The sequence below is a fragment of the Stylophora pistillata genome, chromosome 14 (assembly GCF_964205215.1).
Source record: "Stylophora pistillata chromosome 14, jaStyPist1.2, whole genome shotgun sequence".
In the NCBI taxonomy this organism is placed as follows: Eukaryota; Metazoa; Cnidaria; class Anthozoa; order Scleractinia; family Pocilloporidae; genus Stylophora; species Stylophora pistillata.
This window is the reverse complement of record NC_142532.1, coordinates 24,424,442-24,444,296: the sequence shown is the minus strand read 5'-3', so window position 1 is coordinate 24,444,296 and position 19,855 is coordinate 24,424,442. Positions and strand designations below refer to the sequence as shown.

The following is a 19,855-nucleotide window of genomic DNA, read 5'->3' as shown; positions in this document are numbered from 1 at the left end:
AAATATAGTTTCTAGTTGTGTGATAGTGGGAAACAATACACCTGTATACCTTCTTAGAACACCCCAGATCATTTTGGTGAACCGACAATACTGACTTTAGTAGTAGTAAAATACTAATGAACAACTTCCTTAAAATGGTTGAAAAATGTTAATTTTGTTTGTAAGAGTTCATACTTATCCTTCATTAGAAGTAATGTGAAAATTAAAATGATTACTGACTAATATACAATTCTATGGATTTTTGTTTAGTGAGTATGTTGCTCAGCGACACATTATCTATTCAGAATGGTAAATATCTCAAGTTTATTCCTTCACTGACCAACTTGGCAAGACAATTTATTTGATTATTTTTCAGCTCATATCTAAGGGTCAGATTGACCAGGCTTTTTGTCATGCTAATGACTTGCTCAAGTTCATTCAAGTGGTCAAGTCCTGGAAAAACTATGATGGTGGAAAAATGGAGAAGGGGCTCTCTTCACTCTCTCTTCGAATAAATGGATGGTCTCCATTGTCAAATAGAACTCCTTATCTTGTGGAAGGAAAGTATTCTACTGTTTGTTACTAGTCAGTTTGTGAGAGGTGATGGGTGAAGTACAACTGTATGTTGTCATTCAAAGTGCAGTTTTTGATTCACAGTTTTGTTTTCTTCACAGAATTCACATTCTGAGAGAATGTGTTACAGTTGCACAGGAAGCAAGCAAGGTTATTCACGATGCTCTTGAAGACCCTGATATTCCTTTATCTCTTAATGAGCTGTGATGGCTGGGTAGTACTGTTTACAATGTAGGCTGTGTGTCCTATCAAAGCGACTGTTTTACTGATGGAGTGCCATTGCTGGCTCTTGCCTGTGATGAGTTAAAAATCTGTAGCTTTGGAGCTGAAACAGAAGAGAAAATCATTGTCCAAGCTGAAGAGGTAAAGTCTGTTCAATTGATGAAGGTACTATAATTTAAAGTTTATTGAAATAATTAATAGTTCAGTTGAACTATGGTTTGACCCTATACATGAGAGTTTTCCTCGCTGAAAATGTTACATTCAAGTATTGTTTCAAGACTGTCTTATGGGAAGCAGGTGTTCTAAGCTAGAACAAGGTCCTTTCATACAGTCAACAACTGCCAGAATTCGACAAATTTCTTAATTACTGGTAGCTAAACACATGTAGAAGTAAAGAACAACCCAGCACAGGAGTATAAAGGGGTTTTGGAAGACTTTAAGGGAAACTTTGACAAAGAGTTTTGTGCTGAACTTTTCAACTTACTAGCCAAGTGGCCAGTGACATCTTAGATGTTACAGCAATTTTAGTTTGTTTACTAGCCAAACTGGCTGTTGGAAATCAGAAACCACTAGCCAAAACTGAATTTCCACTAGTCTGTGGCTAGTTGGCTACCATTAGTGTGGAGCGCTAGAGGGGAGTAACCTTTTCATGAACTGGTATTCTTTCTAGGGGGAATCACCAACACTCCTAATCAGTTCATGATTCTGAAACTGAAATAAGCTGTGACAAGATAGGCCTTCTAGCTCATGAGGTCAATTTGCTATGGCTACAAACATGAAACAGGTTTGCGATGAACCAAATAGGAACAAGGGTGGGTAAGAGGGGAAAACTTATTACTCTTTCACTCCCAAGATTTCATTCATAATTCTCCTTAGTGTCTGCTTCACAATTTCTATGATCTAAGTTTGGAGAATTTGGTATTAGCTTAACTTATAATCCCTTTATCAATTGGTATTTGTCTTTATTCTCATTACTTGTCTGTTTGATATAGTGTTGATACAGTAAGGAGAAATTCTGTCTTGGTCACTCATGGGAGTTAAAGGGTGAATGTAGAATAAGTTGCTGATCACAAATCTAATTTTGGCTAACAATGACATGGTGAGTTTTGAAAATGTTTATTTGGCAATGTTTGAAAAATACTTTTCAGGTGAAGCTACTCACAAAGTATGCCTTGCTAGTTGACTGTCAAAGAAGAGCTGGAAGAATCAGGGATGCACTAAAGACTGCTTCAACTGTGGTCCTGGTAGCACTGAAAACAGCCTCTGATGCCCACACCCTAAAACAGCCAGTCAGGCAATGGGTCTCAGTGAAACATGAGCTGGTGAAGGATCTACAGGAGGGAGAAAAACAGTCTGAGAGATGCAGGTTTGTAATAGAGTTCAAAATAAATATTAGTATTTTGATGTCGATTAACTTAAAGCTTATGAGTTTTAAGCAGATGTCAGATCATAATGTGTAAAAAAAAGGTTACAAGAACTCCAGTAAATTGGTTTTAATTTGTTTAAACTTGATCAAATACATGCATGTTGTTTTCATAATCAAACAGAACATACATACATGCAGCAAATATAAAGATTATTCCATGGGAAGTGCCCTCAAACGATTTCTATTCACAAGTTGCGATGCATCAGAAAAGGGAGGAGTGAGTTTTTTATGCATTGCAGCAAGTGAACTATCATAACATAACCGTTGAAATGTGGCAGATTCCTCACCTCAATACACCAAAATCCTAGTTTTTGGCTCGTTCAAGGCTTCAAAAGGATCAGATAAAATTAATTTAAAGAGGGAAGAAAAAAATGGGGGGAATTCTAATATTTTTAAGGTTGACTCTGGAGAGATAAGGCATAGTGATAAAAAAAGACAAAATGATATAATCATTATGGTGTTGAAGAATTACATAATTAAAGTAAGATTGAGTAAATTGGAAACTGTTTGAAGAAATTTCTTGGTTCTTTTTTCTTCTCAGAACCCTATGCAGTGCATTTGCAGAGCAAGAAGATGCAAAAGATGTAGAAGGAAGCCAGCTCTGTTTTGTTTTGCAGGAAGAGCTTGCTTGTTACAAGACCAAAAGGTAACAAAATACTTTCTTTTACATTCTGACTTCTTCTTATGGTTTCCCCTTTCATAAGTGAAGTACAACTGTACCTGCCAAAATGTTTCATTGAATTGTTCCAAACTTTTTCAGCTATGACACAGCAGTAGGGCAAATTGCTGTAGTTCATATATTTTGAACTGCGGTATGAGATACGTATGATGCACGATCCTCGCAGTAGATAGCGCTATTTAAGCAATAGCGCTACAGTGTATTTAAGCAATAGCGCTATCTACTGCGAGGATTGTGCATCATGCGTATCTAATACCGCAGTTCAAAATATATGAACTTCATACATTTCATTGTATACTTACAATTGTTCACCGCCTTTGAGCCACCTCACTTGAAATTTCAGCCAGTAGCCTAACTTCTTAGCTACCAGCCTGAAAGGCCTAGTGCTGTTGGACAGGATGTTAGTCAATGGCAGGCAGGGCTCCAATTTAATTTTTGGATCACTAACCCTTCGGGTTAGTAGACATCTTTTTTACTAACCAAATAATAAAGTTTGGTATCCAAGCTCACAAGTTACGATATCTCAAATATTGAACATTTTGATAATAACAACTAGGACAAATTAAAGAGTAGCTGAAATTGCATAGTGACCTCAAAAACGTAGACAATTATCCACCTATTTTATTTCCCTCTTGTTTACCATGATTAGTCAAGAACAGTACATCTACAGCATTCTCTAAAAAGAGTTAAAGTTGACTTAACAACTTGAGTATTCTAAGTATTCCTCTGAGAGTCGGGCCTACGTGCTCTTTGCCCTGAGGTCTACTGATGTTTAAATATGTTAGAAAATGTTACTCACCATGTCGGGTTAGTTGGACAAATTTTTAGTAACCAAACGTTGAAAATTACTAACCATTGGTTAATGGGTTACCATTAATTTCAAGCCCTTGCTTGTAAATCCACAGCATTTAAGTTGCTATTACCAATCCATACTCATGGTTGGAAAGGGTCAGTATGAAACTAGAGTGGGTTGCCTGAGAACAAAACACAGTGGCCTTGGTTAGGACTCCAAAACAGTCCTCTTAAATTGGAGTTCAGCATGGTAACCATGGATTGACCAAGTCTCCTATTAATTGTGAAGAATTTTTATCATCTTCTTATTGAAAGGACAAAGTTGGTCATTAAAACTGTCAGTTACTTTTATTAAAATGAATCTTTACTCAGCAGACACCTTGATGGGCAGGGACAAAAAAAATTGATCCCTTTCAAGTACATCAAATCTGCATCAAAAGAAACCTAGACCTGCGATGAGCAGACACTGCAGGGCTCGACACTAATAGTAGCTGAGTTTCTTTAGATCTGCACCGCAGTACTGTCAAGAAGCTGGGGAGACTCTAGAACAGTTATTGGACTCAACAGATAGTCAGGATGAGGAGAAAAACATGCATTCACGTTTGCTGGATAGACTTGGTGCTGCATATTTATGGCAGGCTTTGCTTGAGCACAAAGATGCAGTAAATGAGAGAGCAACTTCAGCAAGGCCAGAGCTTTCTGACAGTTATGAAGGAGAAGAGGAAAGTACTGGAAACTTTTTTGATTAAGATCTGATCTGACAATTTGATGACCCACCCAGGTCTCAAATTTGGATTTCTTGAGGTCGTGCTGGCTGCAGGCTATCTGTTAGGCCACTGAGTGTGCCTCCAACAAAGAGACGCACTGGGGCAAGAAGTTGATTTCAGTTAATTTGAAGTCTAGAGTGAACATTACTTATACAGATTTTATATTGTTCCTTGTTCAACACATTTTCAGGAACAAATTGTTGTCTTTGATGAAATGTCATGTGCCTGTTTTACAATAGACATGAATTTTGTAGTCAGTTTTTCTACAACAACAACATACTGTACCTGTACGTGTACATGGAGGACCGTGCAGAAGGGAAAGGGGCCCTGACATTGCACCTCCGGTGCATCCCCAAAAGCACCTCATTCCCTCAAAATATCAGACTGTCAAATGAAATGTTGGTGTAACTTTTCAGATAGAAGATATCTGCCTGGAGCAACCATTTATGGAATCACTTTGTGCAGCTTTGGAAATGTGGACGTCACTAAGGACCAAATCACTGCAACAAGACACCAGTGGAAAGGTAAATGTTTCCTGGAAAAAGCATTTTAGGGCTATGTAATATATTTTTTTACTTTAATTTCCAAAACATTAATATTTTTTCACTGGCAGTGAGAATTCTTTATTTGAAAACAAGTGAAACTGTAAAATTCCAAGAACAGTTTTCTTTCATGGGGAATTTGTTGTGAGAACTAAATAGGTATCAGCTTTTGATACTTTCAGACGTTTTACGATAGGTACTTAAACAATTTGAAAGATGTGCCATTAAAGATTTATGGATTACTAAAATTTAAATGCTGTGCTAAGTCTGCACTCAAACAGAGTGCCCACCCAGCCCGAGGTTATCCTGGTTTCCATTGAATTCACCCTTTAAATCCCAAGACCTAATCACTAATTCTCCCCTCTAGCTGCTACACATTTCCTTGTAAATAAGTTATAAGAATTTGGTGTTAGATCAAGAGAACAACTTCTACATGATAAGCTCAAGTATTCTCATTACCTGTTGAATCATGTATGGGCTTTAAAGGGAAAAGATACATGTTTAAATCATTTCTGGGAGTTAAAGGGCTAAGCAACTAGGCGTATTACTACTCCCCCAAGATGGGATGCTAGTCCATTGCAAGGTTATCCCCTTCCCCCAGCATTTTATCACTTGGCAGGCTTTTTATCTGTACTCCTGGTTACAGAGAGGCACGTGATAGAAAAGAAAGCTGTGTTTTGCCCAAGTGGACACAGCAAAATGACCCAGCCAGTTCTCAAACCCAGACCTCTTGACCCGCAGTGCAGCATACTAACCATTGGGTTACTGCATCTCCCACTGTATACAATACATTTAATCTTGCATGAATGTTATTCTCACTGAATTTTTTTTTAATGTTCTAGGTTGACCTGGACCATCTTATTAATCCTGAAGAGACATATCATTACTTGCTTATCACTGCTGAAATGTTTGGGCTTTTAAAACAGGTGAAACCTGCTACGTACTTTCATTGGTGACGATTTGGATTTCCCACAGGCAATTAACTGTTCATGCAGTCCTGTCACAACATGACCATGGCAATAGAAATGTTAAAAAAAATGTTTCGGTACAAGAAATGACAGCAGTTTTAAGAGATTTAAGTATTTGAAGGAAAAGGCTATCACTCAACAGAAAAGAATGATTTTCTCCAGTCAGGTCTTTTTTATCTCGACTGGTAAATTTTATACAGTGAGGATCCTTGCCTTTGTTATCAGTGGTGTAATGAATAAGGTAGGTTCTGCATTGTTGGAGGTTATTACAAGATAATTTGGTTGTATCAACTGGGTTAATAAATATTAATTGGCCGCAGCAAAGAATTTCTTAAGCTGATATTCCAAGGTTAAGCCCTTTATCAGAGCAAATGGTGAAGGGTTAATACTTGAAACATCAGCTTCAGAAATTGTTTTCAGCATCCGATTGGCATGTACATTATCAACTCAGCTGATGAAACCAAATTATATGTACTTATAATTCCACCCCCCCCCCCCCATCTGCCCCATCTGATGCAGCACAACATATGGGTATCTTCAAAAAATTAAGCGTGTGGGAACATCTTCCATTGCACCACTCCCTTCCCAGGATTAACTCTGCTACCCTTAGGCTTAGGCAAGTTAAGCCAATAATTTATATCCGCTTTGCAATACTGAGCGTTTTAAAAATGCTTTTATTGATAGACTTGGTTTTAAGCATAACTTAGCTGTAAGTAATTAATACACATTTTAGCCCATTACACTTTATATGTAACACTTGATATGTATTTTATCAGTGAAATAAAGACTATTTACTATTTTAATTTACAACAGTTTCCCATCAGAATCTTACCCCCTTTATTCATTCAATGAATGAATTGTTTTCTTGCAGCCCTTAAAAAAAGCTAGTGCTCTTTGCATGGCTGCCAGTATATCCCAATCAGTTGGTACCAAAGATATGCTGGATAATGGATTGTGTGCCCTAAGTGATGCTGTTCACTCATTGTGTGACATTCTGGACTTGTCACATGCTTCAATTATTCTGTCTCATACAAGTAACCTGGTTGATAGATTTGAGCCCTGCAGTACTTCATGGGTTCAGTTCTTGTTGGCGAAGAGTCACTATTTGCTAGTCACAGGAAAGGTATGAAAAATCAAAATCATTATTAACCCTATCACTGCTTTAACTAACTCTACTTACTGTCTGCCAAACACTTTTCGTGATGTAAGTTTGGAAAATTTGGTATTGGATTAACTAAATAATCCTCTACAATTGATTTTTTTCTTTATTCTCCTCACTTGTCTGCTTGACATTGTATTGATGTTGTAAGGAGAATTCCTGTCTTGGTCTCTGACATGGGAGTCAAAGGGTTAAACAAGCATTCATCATGCAGGCATACATGTATATGTGGTACTCTAGCTCCATGTTGGTGATTTTTCTTTGTGCTGAAGAACTTGGAATAGCTTTAGGCAAGGAAACTGTGGGCCAGCTAGCCTCTGAGAGCAGCAGGGAAATCCAATTTGTATAGTAATCACATGATTTTGAGTGCAATTTGGAATAAATAAGCACGAGTAAATTTTCTCAAAGACTAACAAAATTGCATGAGCCCATAGGGTGAGTGCAATTTGTGATCTTTGAAAACATTTACAAGTGATTATTTATTCCAAATTGCACGAGAAAATCATGTGATTATGTATTAATAATATACATGAAAAAATACGAGGTAGCTTCTCATAACTACGCGGAAGAAAAGCGCATGCATCACGTGCAAAAATAATTTATTGAAATCCTACAAGTGACATTGACCTTGACATTGACATTGACCAATTATTCTGACCAATCAGAATGTCTGGTTTGTTTCTTTCTTTGCACTGAATTAACCCTCTTCTGTACTGAATTAACTCTCTTCTGCACTGAATTAACTGAAAACTGCGTTCATCTTAACCAATCAGAAGTGAGAAATTTTTTCATGTATATTATACAATATACGGTATAGGAGGAAATACCAATTAAACAGGTCTATAATAGGCAGTACGTGTAAACACGGGATTGTTCAGTTTGTGATGTGTGTGTCAGTCGTGGTTTTCATTCATTAATGTTTAGTATTCGGAAGGGGAGGTCTCCCTGAAGGAAGCACTGCAGAGTGAAGTCTTCACACACAAGAGTTACAAGTCCCACCTGTTGAAAGCCAGATGGAAATCAATTTGCTGTGAATATGCAATGCTCCCACCCACAATCCACAAATTTAAGATAATAGTTGGTAAGTTCACTCTTCTTCTTTGGAAATTCCTCTTTCCAAAGCTTAGATCTACTCTTCTCCACATTTATTCAGTAACTTTTTCATAATGGAAATGGGAATTTAGCAGTGGATATTCCATAAGATGGCTCTTCTTGTCCACTGATACTAGGTCTAATTGGAATTTGGAGTGTTTGTTTTTGGAGACCCCTAGAAAGATCCTTGGAGTAAGGAAAAAAACTAACAACAAACTCAACCCACATGTGACACCAGGTCCAAGAATTGAACTAATGGGAGGCGAGTGACCTCACCACCGCTCAATCCCAGGTCCCCAATATTGATTTTTTATTTCATTGTTTTCATAAACCGTCGCCAAGTGACCTGTGAAAATTTAGGCAGACTTAGTACCAACAAAACAGTCTGTTCAACCAGATAATTTTTGATCAGTGAATCAATTCATGAGTTTATGAGTAATTCCCAGGTGACAGTTATTTTTTTTAGTATTATCATTGTTGAGATCCTCTACTTGGTTCACTGACTCCTGGAATGGGCTATGGATGCACTTCATAAACTAACACAAATGGCTGAAGAAATCTTTGGTTTAGATGCGTTTTGTACTGGCAAACAGATACACAAGCAAAAGGAAAATTTGTTGGGTAAGGTGATTGAGGAATTTTTGTTTCCTTTTATTCTTGACACAATTCTGCAGAGCCCTGCTTGCAAAGTAGTGCCCCTGATTTCTATGAGCTTCTACTAGGGACAATGTGTTCTGATGACTGGGATAATACAGGGGTTTCATTAAGGGCCAGGCACCGGTTAAATTGACCGGTTGTGAGGACGGTTTTGCCCACCTGATTTGACGGTCTGGAGGAAAGTTTATCTTCTAAAGAAGTTCAGTTCAAAGAGTTTTGCCCGCCTGTGAAAACCAGTTTCCCTCCTGCAGAAAACATTAATGAAGCCCCTGATAATATATACCTAAATCATGTGGTTGGAAATACCTTGCAATCCTAATTCAGGCTTTGAGATAGAGTTGTGCTTGTAGTTGGATGTGTTATTATCCTGATTAAAATATAGAGAAAAGTGCAATCAAACTGGCCTGAAACATGGGAGAGTTTTCTTCTGTTTTATTATTAAACTTTTAATCACATATTTTGGCATCTATTCCTTTTGTTTGTGCAGATTTGCTAGCCACATCAGAAAGTTCTGGCCAAAACCTTTCTAGTTTGTCAATCCTAAATGACTTGCTCTCATCCCTGTTACAAGTTGGTCAGCTGTATGCTCATCAGGGAGCTGTGAGGGAAGCTTTGAGGCAGTTTGTGGATGGTGTTGCACTAGCAAGGCAATTTTGCCTACCATACAGGTGATTTATGAATGTTTAGTAAAAGCTCTGTTAAACTTTTGGACCCACACTAGATCAGAAAGTCAAGGAGCATCAATCCAAAATTTTAGATGAGAGAATTTTGAGGATAATATTAACTGTCCTTGTCTGTTACTCTTAGACATCAAGCTGTTACCAGAACAGGAAAGAGAATAAAGTAAGATCTTAAAAATTGTTTGCTGAACATGAAGTTGTGCTGAAAATGAAGGGTTAATTTCTTTTGTTTTATTCCCCTGATGTGAATTCAACATTGAATTAATCTGCTGGTAATTGGTAAATTTGCCTTGTCCAAACCAGCAAAACAGTTATTTTTCACATTTTTTTCTTTTTTTTTTTTTTGCAATTACGGCAAATGTATAAACAAATTTCATTTCAACTTCTTATGTCCCCATAGAGCAAGATATCTTAGCTATAGTAAAGATGCCAAAGGGGAATTGTTTACCTCTAAAGATTAATTTGGAACTAGTTTTTAGAAGACTCATCTAGACTACAAAGATAATGGCAAAGTTTACATCCTTTTTGTTAATTTAAGTTGAAGTTTCAACTCAAATTAATTAAAGATGACCTCACTGACTAGTGACCAGGGATAGTTTCAATTGAATCCCTGTGGTTTTGTTATTTTAGGAGAATAGCAAAGGATTTTTCTAAACCTTTGGTATATATGATAACACCTTTGCTTGTGAGCACTTGTAGCTACTGTTGCATTTGATAGACTTCTATTTGTTATGTATACAAAAGAGAGAGATTTTTCGTGACCTTGTGAAAACCAGTTGGATGCTTTTACCTCTTAGACATGGCACACAACTCTCCGTGTTTACTGGTATCCCCAATTACTGTGGCACTAAGTGACTCAAAGTTTATCTGCTCCTTTATATAGGATGCAAAAACAAGGAACTAGAACCTTTGATGCCAGAACAAGGAACTAGAACATGGCTGCCAGAACAGGGGATTACAGAACAGGGAACTAGAACATGGATGCCAGAACAGGGAACTACTGTAAGACATGGGATGTCAACAGGGAACTAGAACATGGGATGCCAGAGCAGGGAACTTAATAAATCTACAAGTAGATTTCTCTTTATTTTGTTATTTCCTTTTTGTCTGTTAGGAAAACAAAGGAGATCTGGTGAAGCTTGCAGAACGTCTTTCCTCCTTGTCACTTGATGACTCTTCAACTAATACTGCTCACCAAAAACTGGCTGCCCTGGTCAAGACTTGAAACATCATGAAGTTTTCCTTGTGTGCAACTGAGAGATACAAACACGGTCTCTTCACTCCTGAAGAAATTTCCCTATTGCAGAACATGCCTAAAGGTACATTATAGTTATTTTACAAGCAATAGCGAGCTTTCAGCTGTGTTATGCAGCCAAACCAGCTTCAAAGAAAGTGTTTAACTGTTCAACTTTCTCAGGATTGGTTTGTAGAACAATGTGACTCTTATAACTGGAGAATATTTTTTTCTAGCGAAATGTAATTATCACTAATTTAACATAATTCTTTAAGCAAAATGACTTTGTTAAAAACTTTTTGTTACCAGACCACCTCATTTGACTCTTCCCAATTCTTCAGCTCATGCTACACATAGATGATTACATTTGCCATGAATTTTTAGTTCCTTTGACGAGTAGAACTGAAATTTAATTTGTTACGTTGAGCAAATAATGAATTTTGGCAATAATCCTATAGTGTGATATTGACAAGGTAAGAAATTAGAATTATTGTTTTCTAGAGTGGACTGTTTGCACTTTGGAAACCTTCACACATCCAGTAAGCAAGGACAGAGAACTGCTGATCTGCAGGGTAAGGGCTGACTGTGATCCTGCTGTGGTTAAGATTAACACAACATCTGGAGAAGCACAGAACAAGGATTGCACTGTATGTCGATGTGTTTGTAACAACTTGGTTATATTGCGGTTACTCTGTTGTTGTATTTAGGGAGAGTGGACCTCTCACCTCTACGTTGGAGGAGGTAAGAGCTTACAGTCAGTTGAGATTCTGTAGTGCAGGTGTAAGCTTTGTCCAAGGTCACCATGAGGGGTTTTTGGGTAAAACACTGAATTCTCACAATACCTCTTTATTCTAGAAGATCACTAGAAATACGTCTGAGCAAACTGTCTGGATATCTGACAAAACAGTGGGGGTAACCTGCGCTTACTAGTAGATAATTTCTCATTTAACCACTAGAAAGTCTGTAAGTAATGATAAAAGCACAAGAACAGGGTTGGCGAAGTAAATTAACCTAATTAACTATTGACTGAAACAATTTATTTTGTAAAGGGAGACAAAGTTGTTGTGGATCTTTCAAAGCTGTTCCAGTCTGGTGTATTGGAGGAATTTACAGACATAATGACAGCATCAAAAGCATGAATATTAACAACACAACCGAGTGGTGGACACTAAGGACAAGGCTTGACAGGAGAATGAAGGTGATCAACATTTCAACTCTCACGAGCCATGAATGTGTATCCTCTCCTATGACATAACTGAAAGTCTAAATTGTAATAATTATGATCATTTCTTTAGAACCTTTTGGAGAAACTTGAAGGTTCTTGGCTTGGAAGATGGAGAGGAGTTCTTCTTGGTCAGCCTATTGATGAAGAGTATTGTGAATCAATAGCATCCTTAGCCAGAGAGTTGGAAGAGAAAGTTTCAATCATGTGTGGATGCCGTCCTGATAATCATTTGCTTGAAGTATGTTGTGCATGAATCAATCAGAGTTTCCCGAGTTATAAGGATGGCAGATTGTATGAAAAATGTTTTGTCCATCAATCTTTGTTATGATTTGTGTGCCATCTTTGGTGCTTGACCCAAAGATGACAATTGAAGTAGCAAAACCTTGCATAGTAACCGAATGGAAACTAGGGATGGTTGAGTGGCAAGAGCACTCACCTCCCTGCTGTTCCACAGGTTCAATTCCCAGACCTGGTGTCATATGTGGTATGTGGGTCGGTATGTCCTTGCTCCAAGGGTTTTTATACAGGTTCCTTGGTTTTCCTCCCTCCACAAAAACCAACATTTCAACATTTCACTTTAAACCAGTGGACAAGAAAAACCACCTCATGGAATGCTGCCAGCTAAATCCCATTGTCATTAATAATATTTTTATTAGTAAGTGTCCTTTGTTTGTTGTAGGTCCTCATAGATTCGTCATTTTGCTTGTCAAGAAAAGAAACTGCTGAAGCACTCATTGAAATTACTGCCATGGATGCTACCTTACCTTCTTTTGAAAAAGTAAGAACAAGAAAATTTTTGTTCCAAGCAAAGAATTCATAATCAAGTGTCTAAAGTAAGTTGGAATCTCACTGCTTTTGTCAAAGCATAGGGCTAACTCTTCACTCTAATGAAGGGCTTAAGTCAGATTTAGCAATTACTTACATTAACTAAATTGTAATTTGGTCCTCTTGTGTTTCCTAGACATAGCAACCCTCTGGTTTTTTTCTTCTCAACCTGTATTGCAATAAGCTGTTGTGATTATTTTTGTTTTGATTATTTGGTGTTTGATAAAATTGCACTCTATTGGTTTATCATCGTCAATTGCCTGACAGGAGAATGTGTTTAGTCTTAGCAACTAGAGACAAAGGGAGGTTCCTCAGCCTTGGCCCTTAAGTAATCATCTCTCATTTCATGTTCTCTCACATTGCATGTTTCAGCTACTTGATGAAGTTCAGAACCTCACTGACAAGCTATTTGAAGATACAGACAAGAAAAGCTGCATAAACAGGTTCGAGGGAACATAAAGGTTAATTTTCTTTCTCACCTTCATTACTTGTACTCTCGAGAAATTATTGATGACAACAAAATTCCTTCTCAGGTCTGGAGGTCACTCTGCAGAGAACATTCCTCGTCATCCTGTAATCCTAACTCTTGGAAAAGTAAGAGCCAGCCTTTTTAGGTCTTACATTTGTTTAGTAATCAGCCATTAAATGTATTCTAGCTCTAGCTCTGAAGACCTGAAAACTGAACAACCAATATGTGGGTTCTTTGTAAATAGATGTTGGTGAACTGTCAAGGAATCAAAGCTTAGCCAAACACAAGGGTGGGGGAAAAGGCATCTGTAATGGACTGACATTCCATATTAGTTTAAAAAGTGGTCATATGCAACATTAGTTTAATGGGTACTGGTTGCTCACCATTATATTCAAAGTGTTCAGACACTAAAGTAGATTTATGGGCATGCACACATATGCTGTAATTGCAAGATGTGTGCCTAAATTGTGGTAGCAGATCTTACTTATCAACTCATTCAGTATTGGGACATACTCTTCTACAATATTTGAAACCAGAGTCAATTTCTGGCATATCTATACATCAAACTGATCTGTATTTTATGATTCATAGGATATTCAGCATCTTCCATGGGAAAGCATACCGATCTTGTTTGACCAACCTGTGACAAGGGTCCCATCTCTGCAATTTCTCTTTTTCCAGGTACACATTCCATTAAGAGGTCTTTGAAAGTTTGAAGACCTGACTTGTTTCTCAAACAACTGTCATGTTTTCTCCCAGAACCATATTGATTTTTATCTCTGCTATGCTGTCAACAGTGGAAAGAAATTTATTTTAATTAATTATATCAACCCTGATGCCCACTGATTGAGTAAACCATGGTTTGGGTTAGACCTTGTGTAAAGAACTGGCTCATTTGGTTTCTGGAGCATAATTCTCCCTTACAATAATAGTTTTGTAATTTTAGGAAAAGAAGTTGTGATCTGATACAAAAAAAGTGTTTGTCATTTCATTATCTATTAGCCAAGGTAAGCATACAGGAAAAATTGTCAATTGATTGAATAGAATGAAGGTCTTTTGAAATGTGGTTGCCTACCACAACAACTTTTGTGCCAGATTCTTAGCTTTTAATACCTTGATATTCATTGTCAGTTAATATTTTTTTCTGCATTTTTCTTGATAGTTATCGTGTCAAAGACAGTTGCCTGAGATTGATCTTGAGAAAACATTCTATGCATTCAATCCTCAGAATAACCTGCCCAACATCCAGAAAATGTTTCAGAAGTGGTTTGAAAGGTAGAAAACACAAGCAAACGATTGAAGCAAATGAAACAGAAGAAAGACCTGATGTTGTGTTTCTTATATATTAAACTAGGCTATACAAGTTGATAGAGGTAACACCAATATATTATAAACTGAACAAATAGATTCAATGTTGCTGTGTGTCTGTTTAGTAATAGATCACAGATGACATCAAAATGTAGTAAGAACAAAAAGTGACACAGGAAGCCCAGCCAAGTGTGTCACTGATTTTGGCATTTTGGCAACATGTAATGGTTTTAGAGGATAAGAAAGCAAAATGTTGTTGATGGTGACATTACTCTTGCACCTGTTTTTTAATAGATCACAAGTACGAACCAATCAAAATGCTTGTATAATCCAGCTTATATGAATAATTGTTGTCACTTGCAGCGAAGATGGATGGCAAGGTATCACAGGAAAGGCTCCCACACAGGAAGAGTTCAGGAGTGCTTTAACTGACCATGACCTGTTCATGTGAGTTATTGTAAAGGCTCCAGTAAGGGGCCTATTAGCCCACACAGCCAACTAGGAGTATAACCATTCACCCCCCCCCCCTGACAACTCGGCAGAAGCCATTTGTCCTTCTGGGTGAAGAGAGGCACTGTGAGAGTAAAGTTTTTTGCCCACAAAGACTTAATATACTTCTGTTTCATAGTGAGGGTAAAGGTCAAGTGATGGGAGAATTAGGTTTTGCAGTAAGCCTTATTATCAAAGCATGAATGTTTGGAATTCAGAAATGGATCGTTCTTGTCAACAAAAAGCACTAAAAAAGTTTTGTTTTTTGTTACAGGACTTAGGTCTTGCTCAAAGTGCAGCAACTGCTACTACCACTCCTACACCAATGGGTTCACTTCCTCATCAAATTTATAGAATAATGTGCAATAAAGGATATGCTAAGCTAGACTTTTCATCTGTGTTCCAGTTCCTGAAGGAAGATCAACATTGAGATAGTTTATTTATGTTAGGTATTTTTTTAGTTGACACAATTTTAATGCGAGGCAATTCTGGAAGAATAGGTTGTTTTGCCATGCTAATTTATTTGTAAACTAGTTGCTCTAGGTGTGGAGAATGGCAGACAAAAGTACTGTTAAAGGTGACTTGGAGATGTCACGAATGATTAGGTTTTCACTCCCCATGTCTGGAAATTTGGCTTGATGCAAACAGATATACCTTTAATAGAGGCTAAATGGGGCCAAATGGCCTCATTATTTACTATACCATTCATCCATTCATGTCAAAAGCAAAATGAAAGGAAAGTGGTCTTCTGATCAAAGGGTGTCAGCGAATTTTTAGGTGCTTGCTGTAGTGTAAGTTACAAAAAAAATTTCTAAACTTTTACACAGTAAATTTTGGTCCATGTCATCTGTAGTTAACTTCAAAAAGACAGACATTGCCATATCTGAGGCCAGTTGAAACATTTGTGCATCAACTTGATGAATTCATTTTGTAACTTATACCCCATTCACACCAGAAAACTTGTTTAGTTAAACCAGGTTTAACTAAATAAAAATCAGAAGCAGAGAACTGAAAAACTAAATTTTCCACGAGATTCAAGCAATTCCTAAATTGTATTTTCAATGTGCCACATTTGAAGTTAACCAAATATTGATTTGAGCAGCTTCTATGGAGCTGTTGTGTTAAACCATGTTTAACAAAACAGCCTTAAAGCATGTTTAGGCTTTGGTGTCAATGGGGTATTAGTCATCCTCAGCGTTACCACTGGTCATTCCAGGTGGTTCAATAATCTTCACCAAGGGATCAGATTAATAATTTCTTTACCGCTCAGCAAACAGTATTATTGTTGCCATTGCACTATTTTGATACAGCATGCCCAATATAGCCAAGGTGTCGAGTACATGTATACACAAAGTTACTTAGGGTGGTTGTTTTCAGGATCTACTGAAACAGTTCTTTTTATTGATTAACATTTTGATCATTGCATGACTGCAAGAAGTTGCCACCTCGGTGGTCTGTCACTGGCCTTAAAGCATAAGTATTAACCCTTTCACTCCTGAAACCTCAACAGTAACTCTCCTGGATTTTCAAAGGCTGGATAGTACTATTCACAGAATAAATCTCTACTGGGCGGGTAGTGGAGTGTGTTTTGTTAACCATTCTACACTGAATTGCGATGTATGTGTTGGATATGGTTTTTCACCCATTGAACAAATAGACTTTGGTTTTAAGGGTAAGGCTTGCTGATTGGTTTTATGCTGTTTTTTAAAGTCCTTGGCAGCCATCCTTTCAAATGTCTGGCAAAAATGGGGAAGCTCTGTGTGAAATCCCATTTAATGCCTGTAAAGGGTTAAAGCAGTTTGTTAGCTCAGCATTGACTATGGAAAACAGCCATTTCAGTGGGTGTTTCCTGTATCAATAAAGATCTAAAAACAGACAGGTAAACTACCAGAAATTTAATTTTGTACTGTTAGTGCAAAACATAAATAAACTGGCAAATTTAATTCTTTATTTAGTATGAAATGTGATATATAATACTAATTAATATTTTACAATTGTTGAGCACTTTGTTTCATTCTTCACATGCACAGAAATGTGTCCATACCCATCTTGGAGAAAACAAAACAGGACTCTAAAAAAATTGTAATTCAAGAACATCAAGCCTGACTTCAGTATCTGTATTCTCCACATTTCTCTCTATACATTTCCTTTGTTTAGCAATCAAATCTTAGGTTGAAGATAATTTCCTTTATTCTCATGATCCTAATGAATGATTCGGCAGTATCACTGTGTGGAGATATTAGATGCTGATTACTCTTAAGGGTTTGAAAAGTCAACCAAGGGCTTTCTCTGTTTGTTTGGTCCCCCTCTTCCTTTCCCCGTTTGTTTTCATGAAGTTTGCTTGAAAACTACTTCTCTTTCACCATAGCAAACCTTTCAACAATCAACAAAAATGCACATTTGCCTGATTTTCACAGCTACATATGAAGATATATCTTTAAAATCGAGGTTGACACTCAAGCAAGAATACTTGCATTTCCAAGGAGAAACTCATTTTAGATCTTTAAAATTAAGTAAAAAAGGGTTGCTTTTATATTGTTGCATTAACTTCGACAAAATTAATGAAAATACACATTTGAGAGGAAACCTGGAACTATATATTTACATGAATAATTACACTTTATTGAGGCAACAACACCATCATCATCATTTCAAGCTCAATTATTAAAACAAATATTGACACTAAAATTATTAGGTACCTTCTTGGAATTCATTCTGTTATGAATTGTATCCTTTTCCATTTTTTTCACAATTGATACAGATATCAGAGAAATGCCCTTAATATGCAAGCTAAACTTTAATTGCCAATGTAAAACATTAATATACAGATGACACATTTCTCAAATTGTTCCCAATTGATGATATAATAAGGTAAAATGGTTACAAACAGTTAATAACTGTAACCTTGGTTTGTTATTTGACAAAGCAAATTTTGTTATGTATTCCTTGGATATGTTGGTACTGACATGATTTCAAAAAAAAGTTAGTGCGATAGAGAATAAGACCTGTAGTAGAACAGGAAAAAAAAGATAATGTCCCTCTCTGTTTCAAATGGGTTTCTTTCCTGTACAACTTAACAGGATTGTGGGACAAAGTATGACAAACTGGCTCTGCTTAAACTGATCGGGTACTTTCAGCCCATGTAGATTTAGCACCTATTGCATATGGTAGTCCACAGTTAAGTGCTCTATCAGCATTAAAATTGTATGCACTACCATTTCCAAACACACTCTGCACAATGCTTGTCCTTTTTGCCACACAATCAGCACTAGTATGGTAAATAATTTGCTATTGCTTACTGGAACTAGAGATATTTTAGTATATAATCCTTGGTTAACCATTCTGTTCCTTGGTGTAAGCTGGAAGGCCATAAACTACAGGAGATGCTCCTATCAGATATTTCAGTTTACAAGCTTGTCACGACTGGCTTAGTACTTGTGGTAACGAGAAACAAGACCCAGATTGAAGCCACTGTTTCAGCAGCAATTCACTGAAGCGATCAATGTCTTTGTCAGTAACATCCCACAAGTTAGCAACGATGGCTGGGCTGAAAGTGAATACATTATAAATAGATTACATGCTACATATCTATACAGTGAACCATAGAGTAGAGCTATGGTCTTTGAAGAATAACTAGTTCCTTGAGGGTCTGGTCCAAGAAAAGGGAGTGCCCAACCTATAAGGAAAGCAAAGTTATACGAGTTTCCCAATGACAAAGGTCAATAGCAGTTGACATTTGGGTTCAAATCAGGACTTGACACTAATGGTAGCCAACTAGCCACACACTTGTAGAAATTCAGTTTTGGCCAGTGTTTTTCGATTTCCACTAGCCAGTGAAGCTAGCAAACAAACTGAAATTGTCATAACATCTAACTTGTCACTGGCCACTTGGCTAGTAAGTTGAAAAGTTAGTGTTGAGCTCTGTCAAATAGAGCCAGAGGTTTCACTAAAAGCTGGTTATCAGCTGTCTATCACTGCCCATGAGTCCTCTTACTGCTGTCTATTGAGCCTGCGAGCTGGCTCTCATGTTTAAGTCTTGCCTTAGGACCCCTTTTCCAAGGACAGCTACCCACTACTATATCAACAGCTGCTTAAGCAAAAAGCTGTTGAAACCTGCAGTATAGCACGTCAGTAAAAGACTTTGTAAGGGTACTAACACACAAGAAATGAATGCCAAAGACATACCAGCCTGCCAGAAGATAGATTAAGGCCATCCCCCTTGGCTCACACTCTCCACCAACCTAATGAATTAAAATAGAGTGGTTACTTATATGCCCCATGCCTAGTCTCAACCAACTACACATCTGAACCAGACAATTGGACACTTCCTTTGCATTTTGTTGGTTTGTCAACAACAATTATGTGATAATGTTTTTCCTTCACGGTCAGGTATAAACTAACCTGTAGTTTTCCCGAACTGCAACCCATAAGCAGAGTAACAGCTCGACAATCCAACCTTTGAATGTCATCACCCTGCAGAAATTCACGCCCAGTGCCATGACCAAAATATCTAGAAAGAATATTGATGCGATGATGAAAGCAACAACAACAATAAAACTTTCTACTGTAGATACCCTTATCTGAATATGTTTATCGCATCTAGAACTAAGTATGGGATCATGTTTACTGCAGGTGCTCTCCACTGATATATCAGTTGAGAGTCAGTCAACACTTGGGTGACACTTGGTCGATAGTCAGTTGGCACTTGGTTGATGGTTGGTTCACAGCTGGCCGATACTTGGTTGAGACTTGGTCGACAGTTGATGTTC

At 37.4% G+C, this 19,855-nt stretch overlaps 4 protein-coding genes and 1 long non-coding RNA gene across 11 annotated transcripts in view; 3 read left to right on the top strand and 2 right to left on the bottom strand.

The window, feature by feature from the left end:
• Positions 1–772: 772 nt before the first annotated feature.
• Positions 773–3,317, bottom strand: LOC148717175 (uncharacterized). Its single transcript, XR_015995578.1, has 4 exons — positions 3,182–3,317; positions 2,488–2,526; positions 1,937–2,105; positions 773–877 (listed from the first exon to the last, which is right to left on the bottom strand). It is a non-coding gene; the product is annotated as an uncharacterized LOC148717175 (long non-coding RNA).
• On the top strand, positions 799–4,145 carry LOC148717174 (uncharacterized). 2 transcript variants are annotated; one of them, XM_088745824.1, is made up of 5 exons: positions 799–915; positions 1,445–1,558; positions 1,923–2,140; positions 2,742–2,846; positions 4,044–4,145. In XM_088745824.1, the coding sequence occupies exons 2-5, from the start codon at positions 1,538–1,540 to the stop codon at positions 4,117–4,119; spliced, it is 420 nt and encodes a 139-aa protein (XP_088601950.1). In that variant the 5' UTR covers positions 799–915; positions 1,445–1,537; the 3' UTR covers positions 4,120–4,145. The 2 variants fall into 2 exon arrangements, with proteins under 2 accessions (XP_088601950.1, XP_088601951.1); XM_088745825.1 differs by lacking the exon at positions 4,044–4,145 and adding an exon at positions 3,223–3,334.
• A 115-nt stretch (positions 4,146–4,260) lies between these two features.
• Positions 4,261–10,402, top strand: LOC148717173 (uncharacterized). Of its 2 annotated transcripts, XM_088745816.1 has the most exons (10): positions 4,261–4,397; positions 4,855–4,962; positions 5,823–5,906; positions 6,820–7,071; positions 8,032–8,188; positions 8,770–8,820; positions 9,344–9,524; positions 9,664–9,699; positions 10,167–10,221; positions 10,334–10,402. In XM_088745816.1, the coding sequence occupies exons 1-10, from the start codon at positions 4,338–4,340 to the stop codon at positions 10,385–10,387; spliced, it is 1,038 nt and encodes a 345-aa protein (XP_088601942.1). In that variant the 5' UTR covers positions 4,261–4,337; the 3' UTR covers positions 10,388–10,402. The 2 variants fall into 2 exon arrangements, with proteins under 2 accessions (XP_088601942.1, XP_088601943.1); XM_088745817.1 differs by lacking the exon at positions 10,167–10,221 and having other exon boundaries at positions 10,334–10,391.
• Positions 10,403–10,724: 322 nt separating this feature from the next.
• Positions 10,725–17,036, top strand: LOC148717172 (separin-like). Of its 5 annotated transcripts, none has more exons than XM_088745822.1 (11): positions 10,778–10,855; positions 11,272–11,342; positions 11,820–11,968; positions 12,066–12,233; positions 12,675–12,773; positions 13,193–13,263; positions 13,354–13,414; positions 13,881–13,970; positions 14,452–14,564; positions 14,961–15,044; positions 15,361–17,036. In XM_088745822.1, exons 3-11 carry the CDS (start codon positions 11,906–11,908, stop codon positions 15,365–15,367), a joined length of 756 nt encoding a protein of 251 aa, XP_088601948.1. In that variant the 5' UTR covers positions 10,778–10,855; positions 11,272–11,342; positions 11,820–11,905; the 3' UTR covers positions 15,368–17,036. The 5 variants fall into 5 exon arrangements, 4 of the variants coding, with proteins under 4 accessions (XP_088601947.1, XP_088601946.1, XP_088601948.1 ...); XM_088745823.1 differs by having other exon boundaries at positions 11,272–11,417; XR_015995577.1 differs by lacking the exon at positions 11,272–11,342 and having other exon boundaries at positions 10,725–10,855; positions 14,452–14,662.
• Positions 17,037–17,660: 624 nt separating this feature from the next.
• LOC148717171 (separin-like) overlaps positions 17,661–19,855 on the bottom strand; it is a 7,452-nt gene continuing 5,257 nt past the window's right edge. The window contains exons 10-12 of the mRNA XM_088745819.1: positions 19,488–19,596; positions 19,272–19,327; positions 17,661–18,633 (exon numbers count right to left, since the gene is read on the bottom strand). Of these exons, the coding sequence (XP_088601945.1) occupies positions 18,504–18,633; positions 19,272–19,327; positions 19,488–19,596 (295 nt within the window). The 3' untranslated portion in view covers positions 17,661–18,503. The remainder of the gene's footprint in view (positions 18,634–19,271; positions 19,328–19,487; positions 19,597–19,855) is intronic.

What these genes read in the sequence shown, in the direction of transcription:
- LOC148717174 (XM_088745824.1), top strand. Translation starts at nt 1,538, where the DNA reads ATGGCTACAAACATGAAACAG. An exon ending in AAACAGTCTGAGAGATGCAG is followed by an intron (nt 2,141 to 2,741) that starts GTTTGTAATAGA and finishes TTTTCTTCTCAG; the next exon opens with AACCCTATGCAGTGCATTTG. An exon ending in GCTTGTTACAAGACCAAAAG is followed by an intron (nt 2,847 to 4,043) that starts GTAACAAAATAC and finishes ATCTTTACTCAG; the next exon opens with CAGACACCTTGATGGGCAGG.
- LOC148717173 (XM_088745816.1), top strand. Translation starts at nt 4,338, where the DNA reads ATGAGAGAGCAACTTCAGCAAGGCCAGAGCTTTCTGACAGTTATGAAG. An exon ending in CAATTTTGCCTACCATACAG is followed by an intron (nt 9,525 to 9,663) that starts GTGATTTATGAA and finishes TGTTACTCTTAG; the next exon opens with ACATCAAGCTGTTACCAGAA. An exon ending in AGAACAGGAAAGAGAATAAA is followed by an intron (nt 9,700 to 10,166) that starts GTAAGATCTTAA and finishes TTGTTATTTTAG; the next exon opens with GAGAATAGCAAAGGATTTTT.
- LOC148717172 (XM_088745820.1), top strand. Translation starts at nt 10,768, where the DNA reads ATGAAGTTTTCCTTGTGTGCAACTGAGAGATACAAACACGGTCTCTTC. An exon ending in ATTGCAGAACATGCCTAAAG is followed by an intron (nt 10,856 to 11,819) that starts GTACATTATAGT and finishes TATTTTGTAAAG; the next exon opens with GGAGACAAAGTTGTTGTGGA. An exon ending in TGCAATTTCTCTTTTTCCAG is followed by an intron (nt 13,971 to 14,451) that starts GTACACATTCCA and finishes TTTTCTTGATAG; the next exon opens with TTATCGTGTCAAAGACAGTT.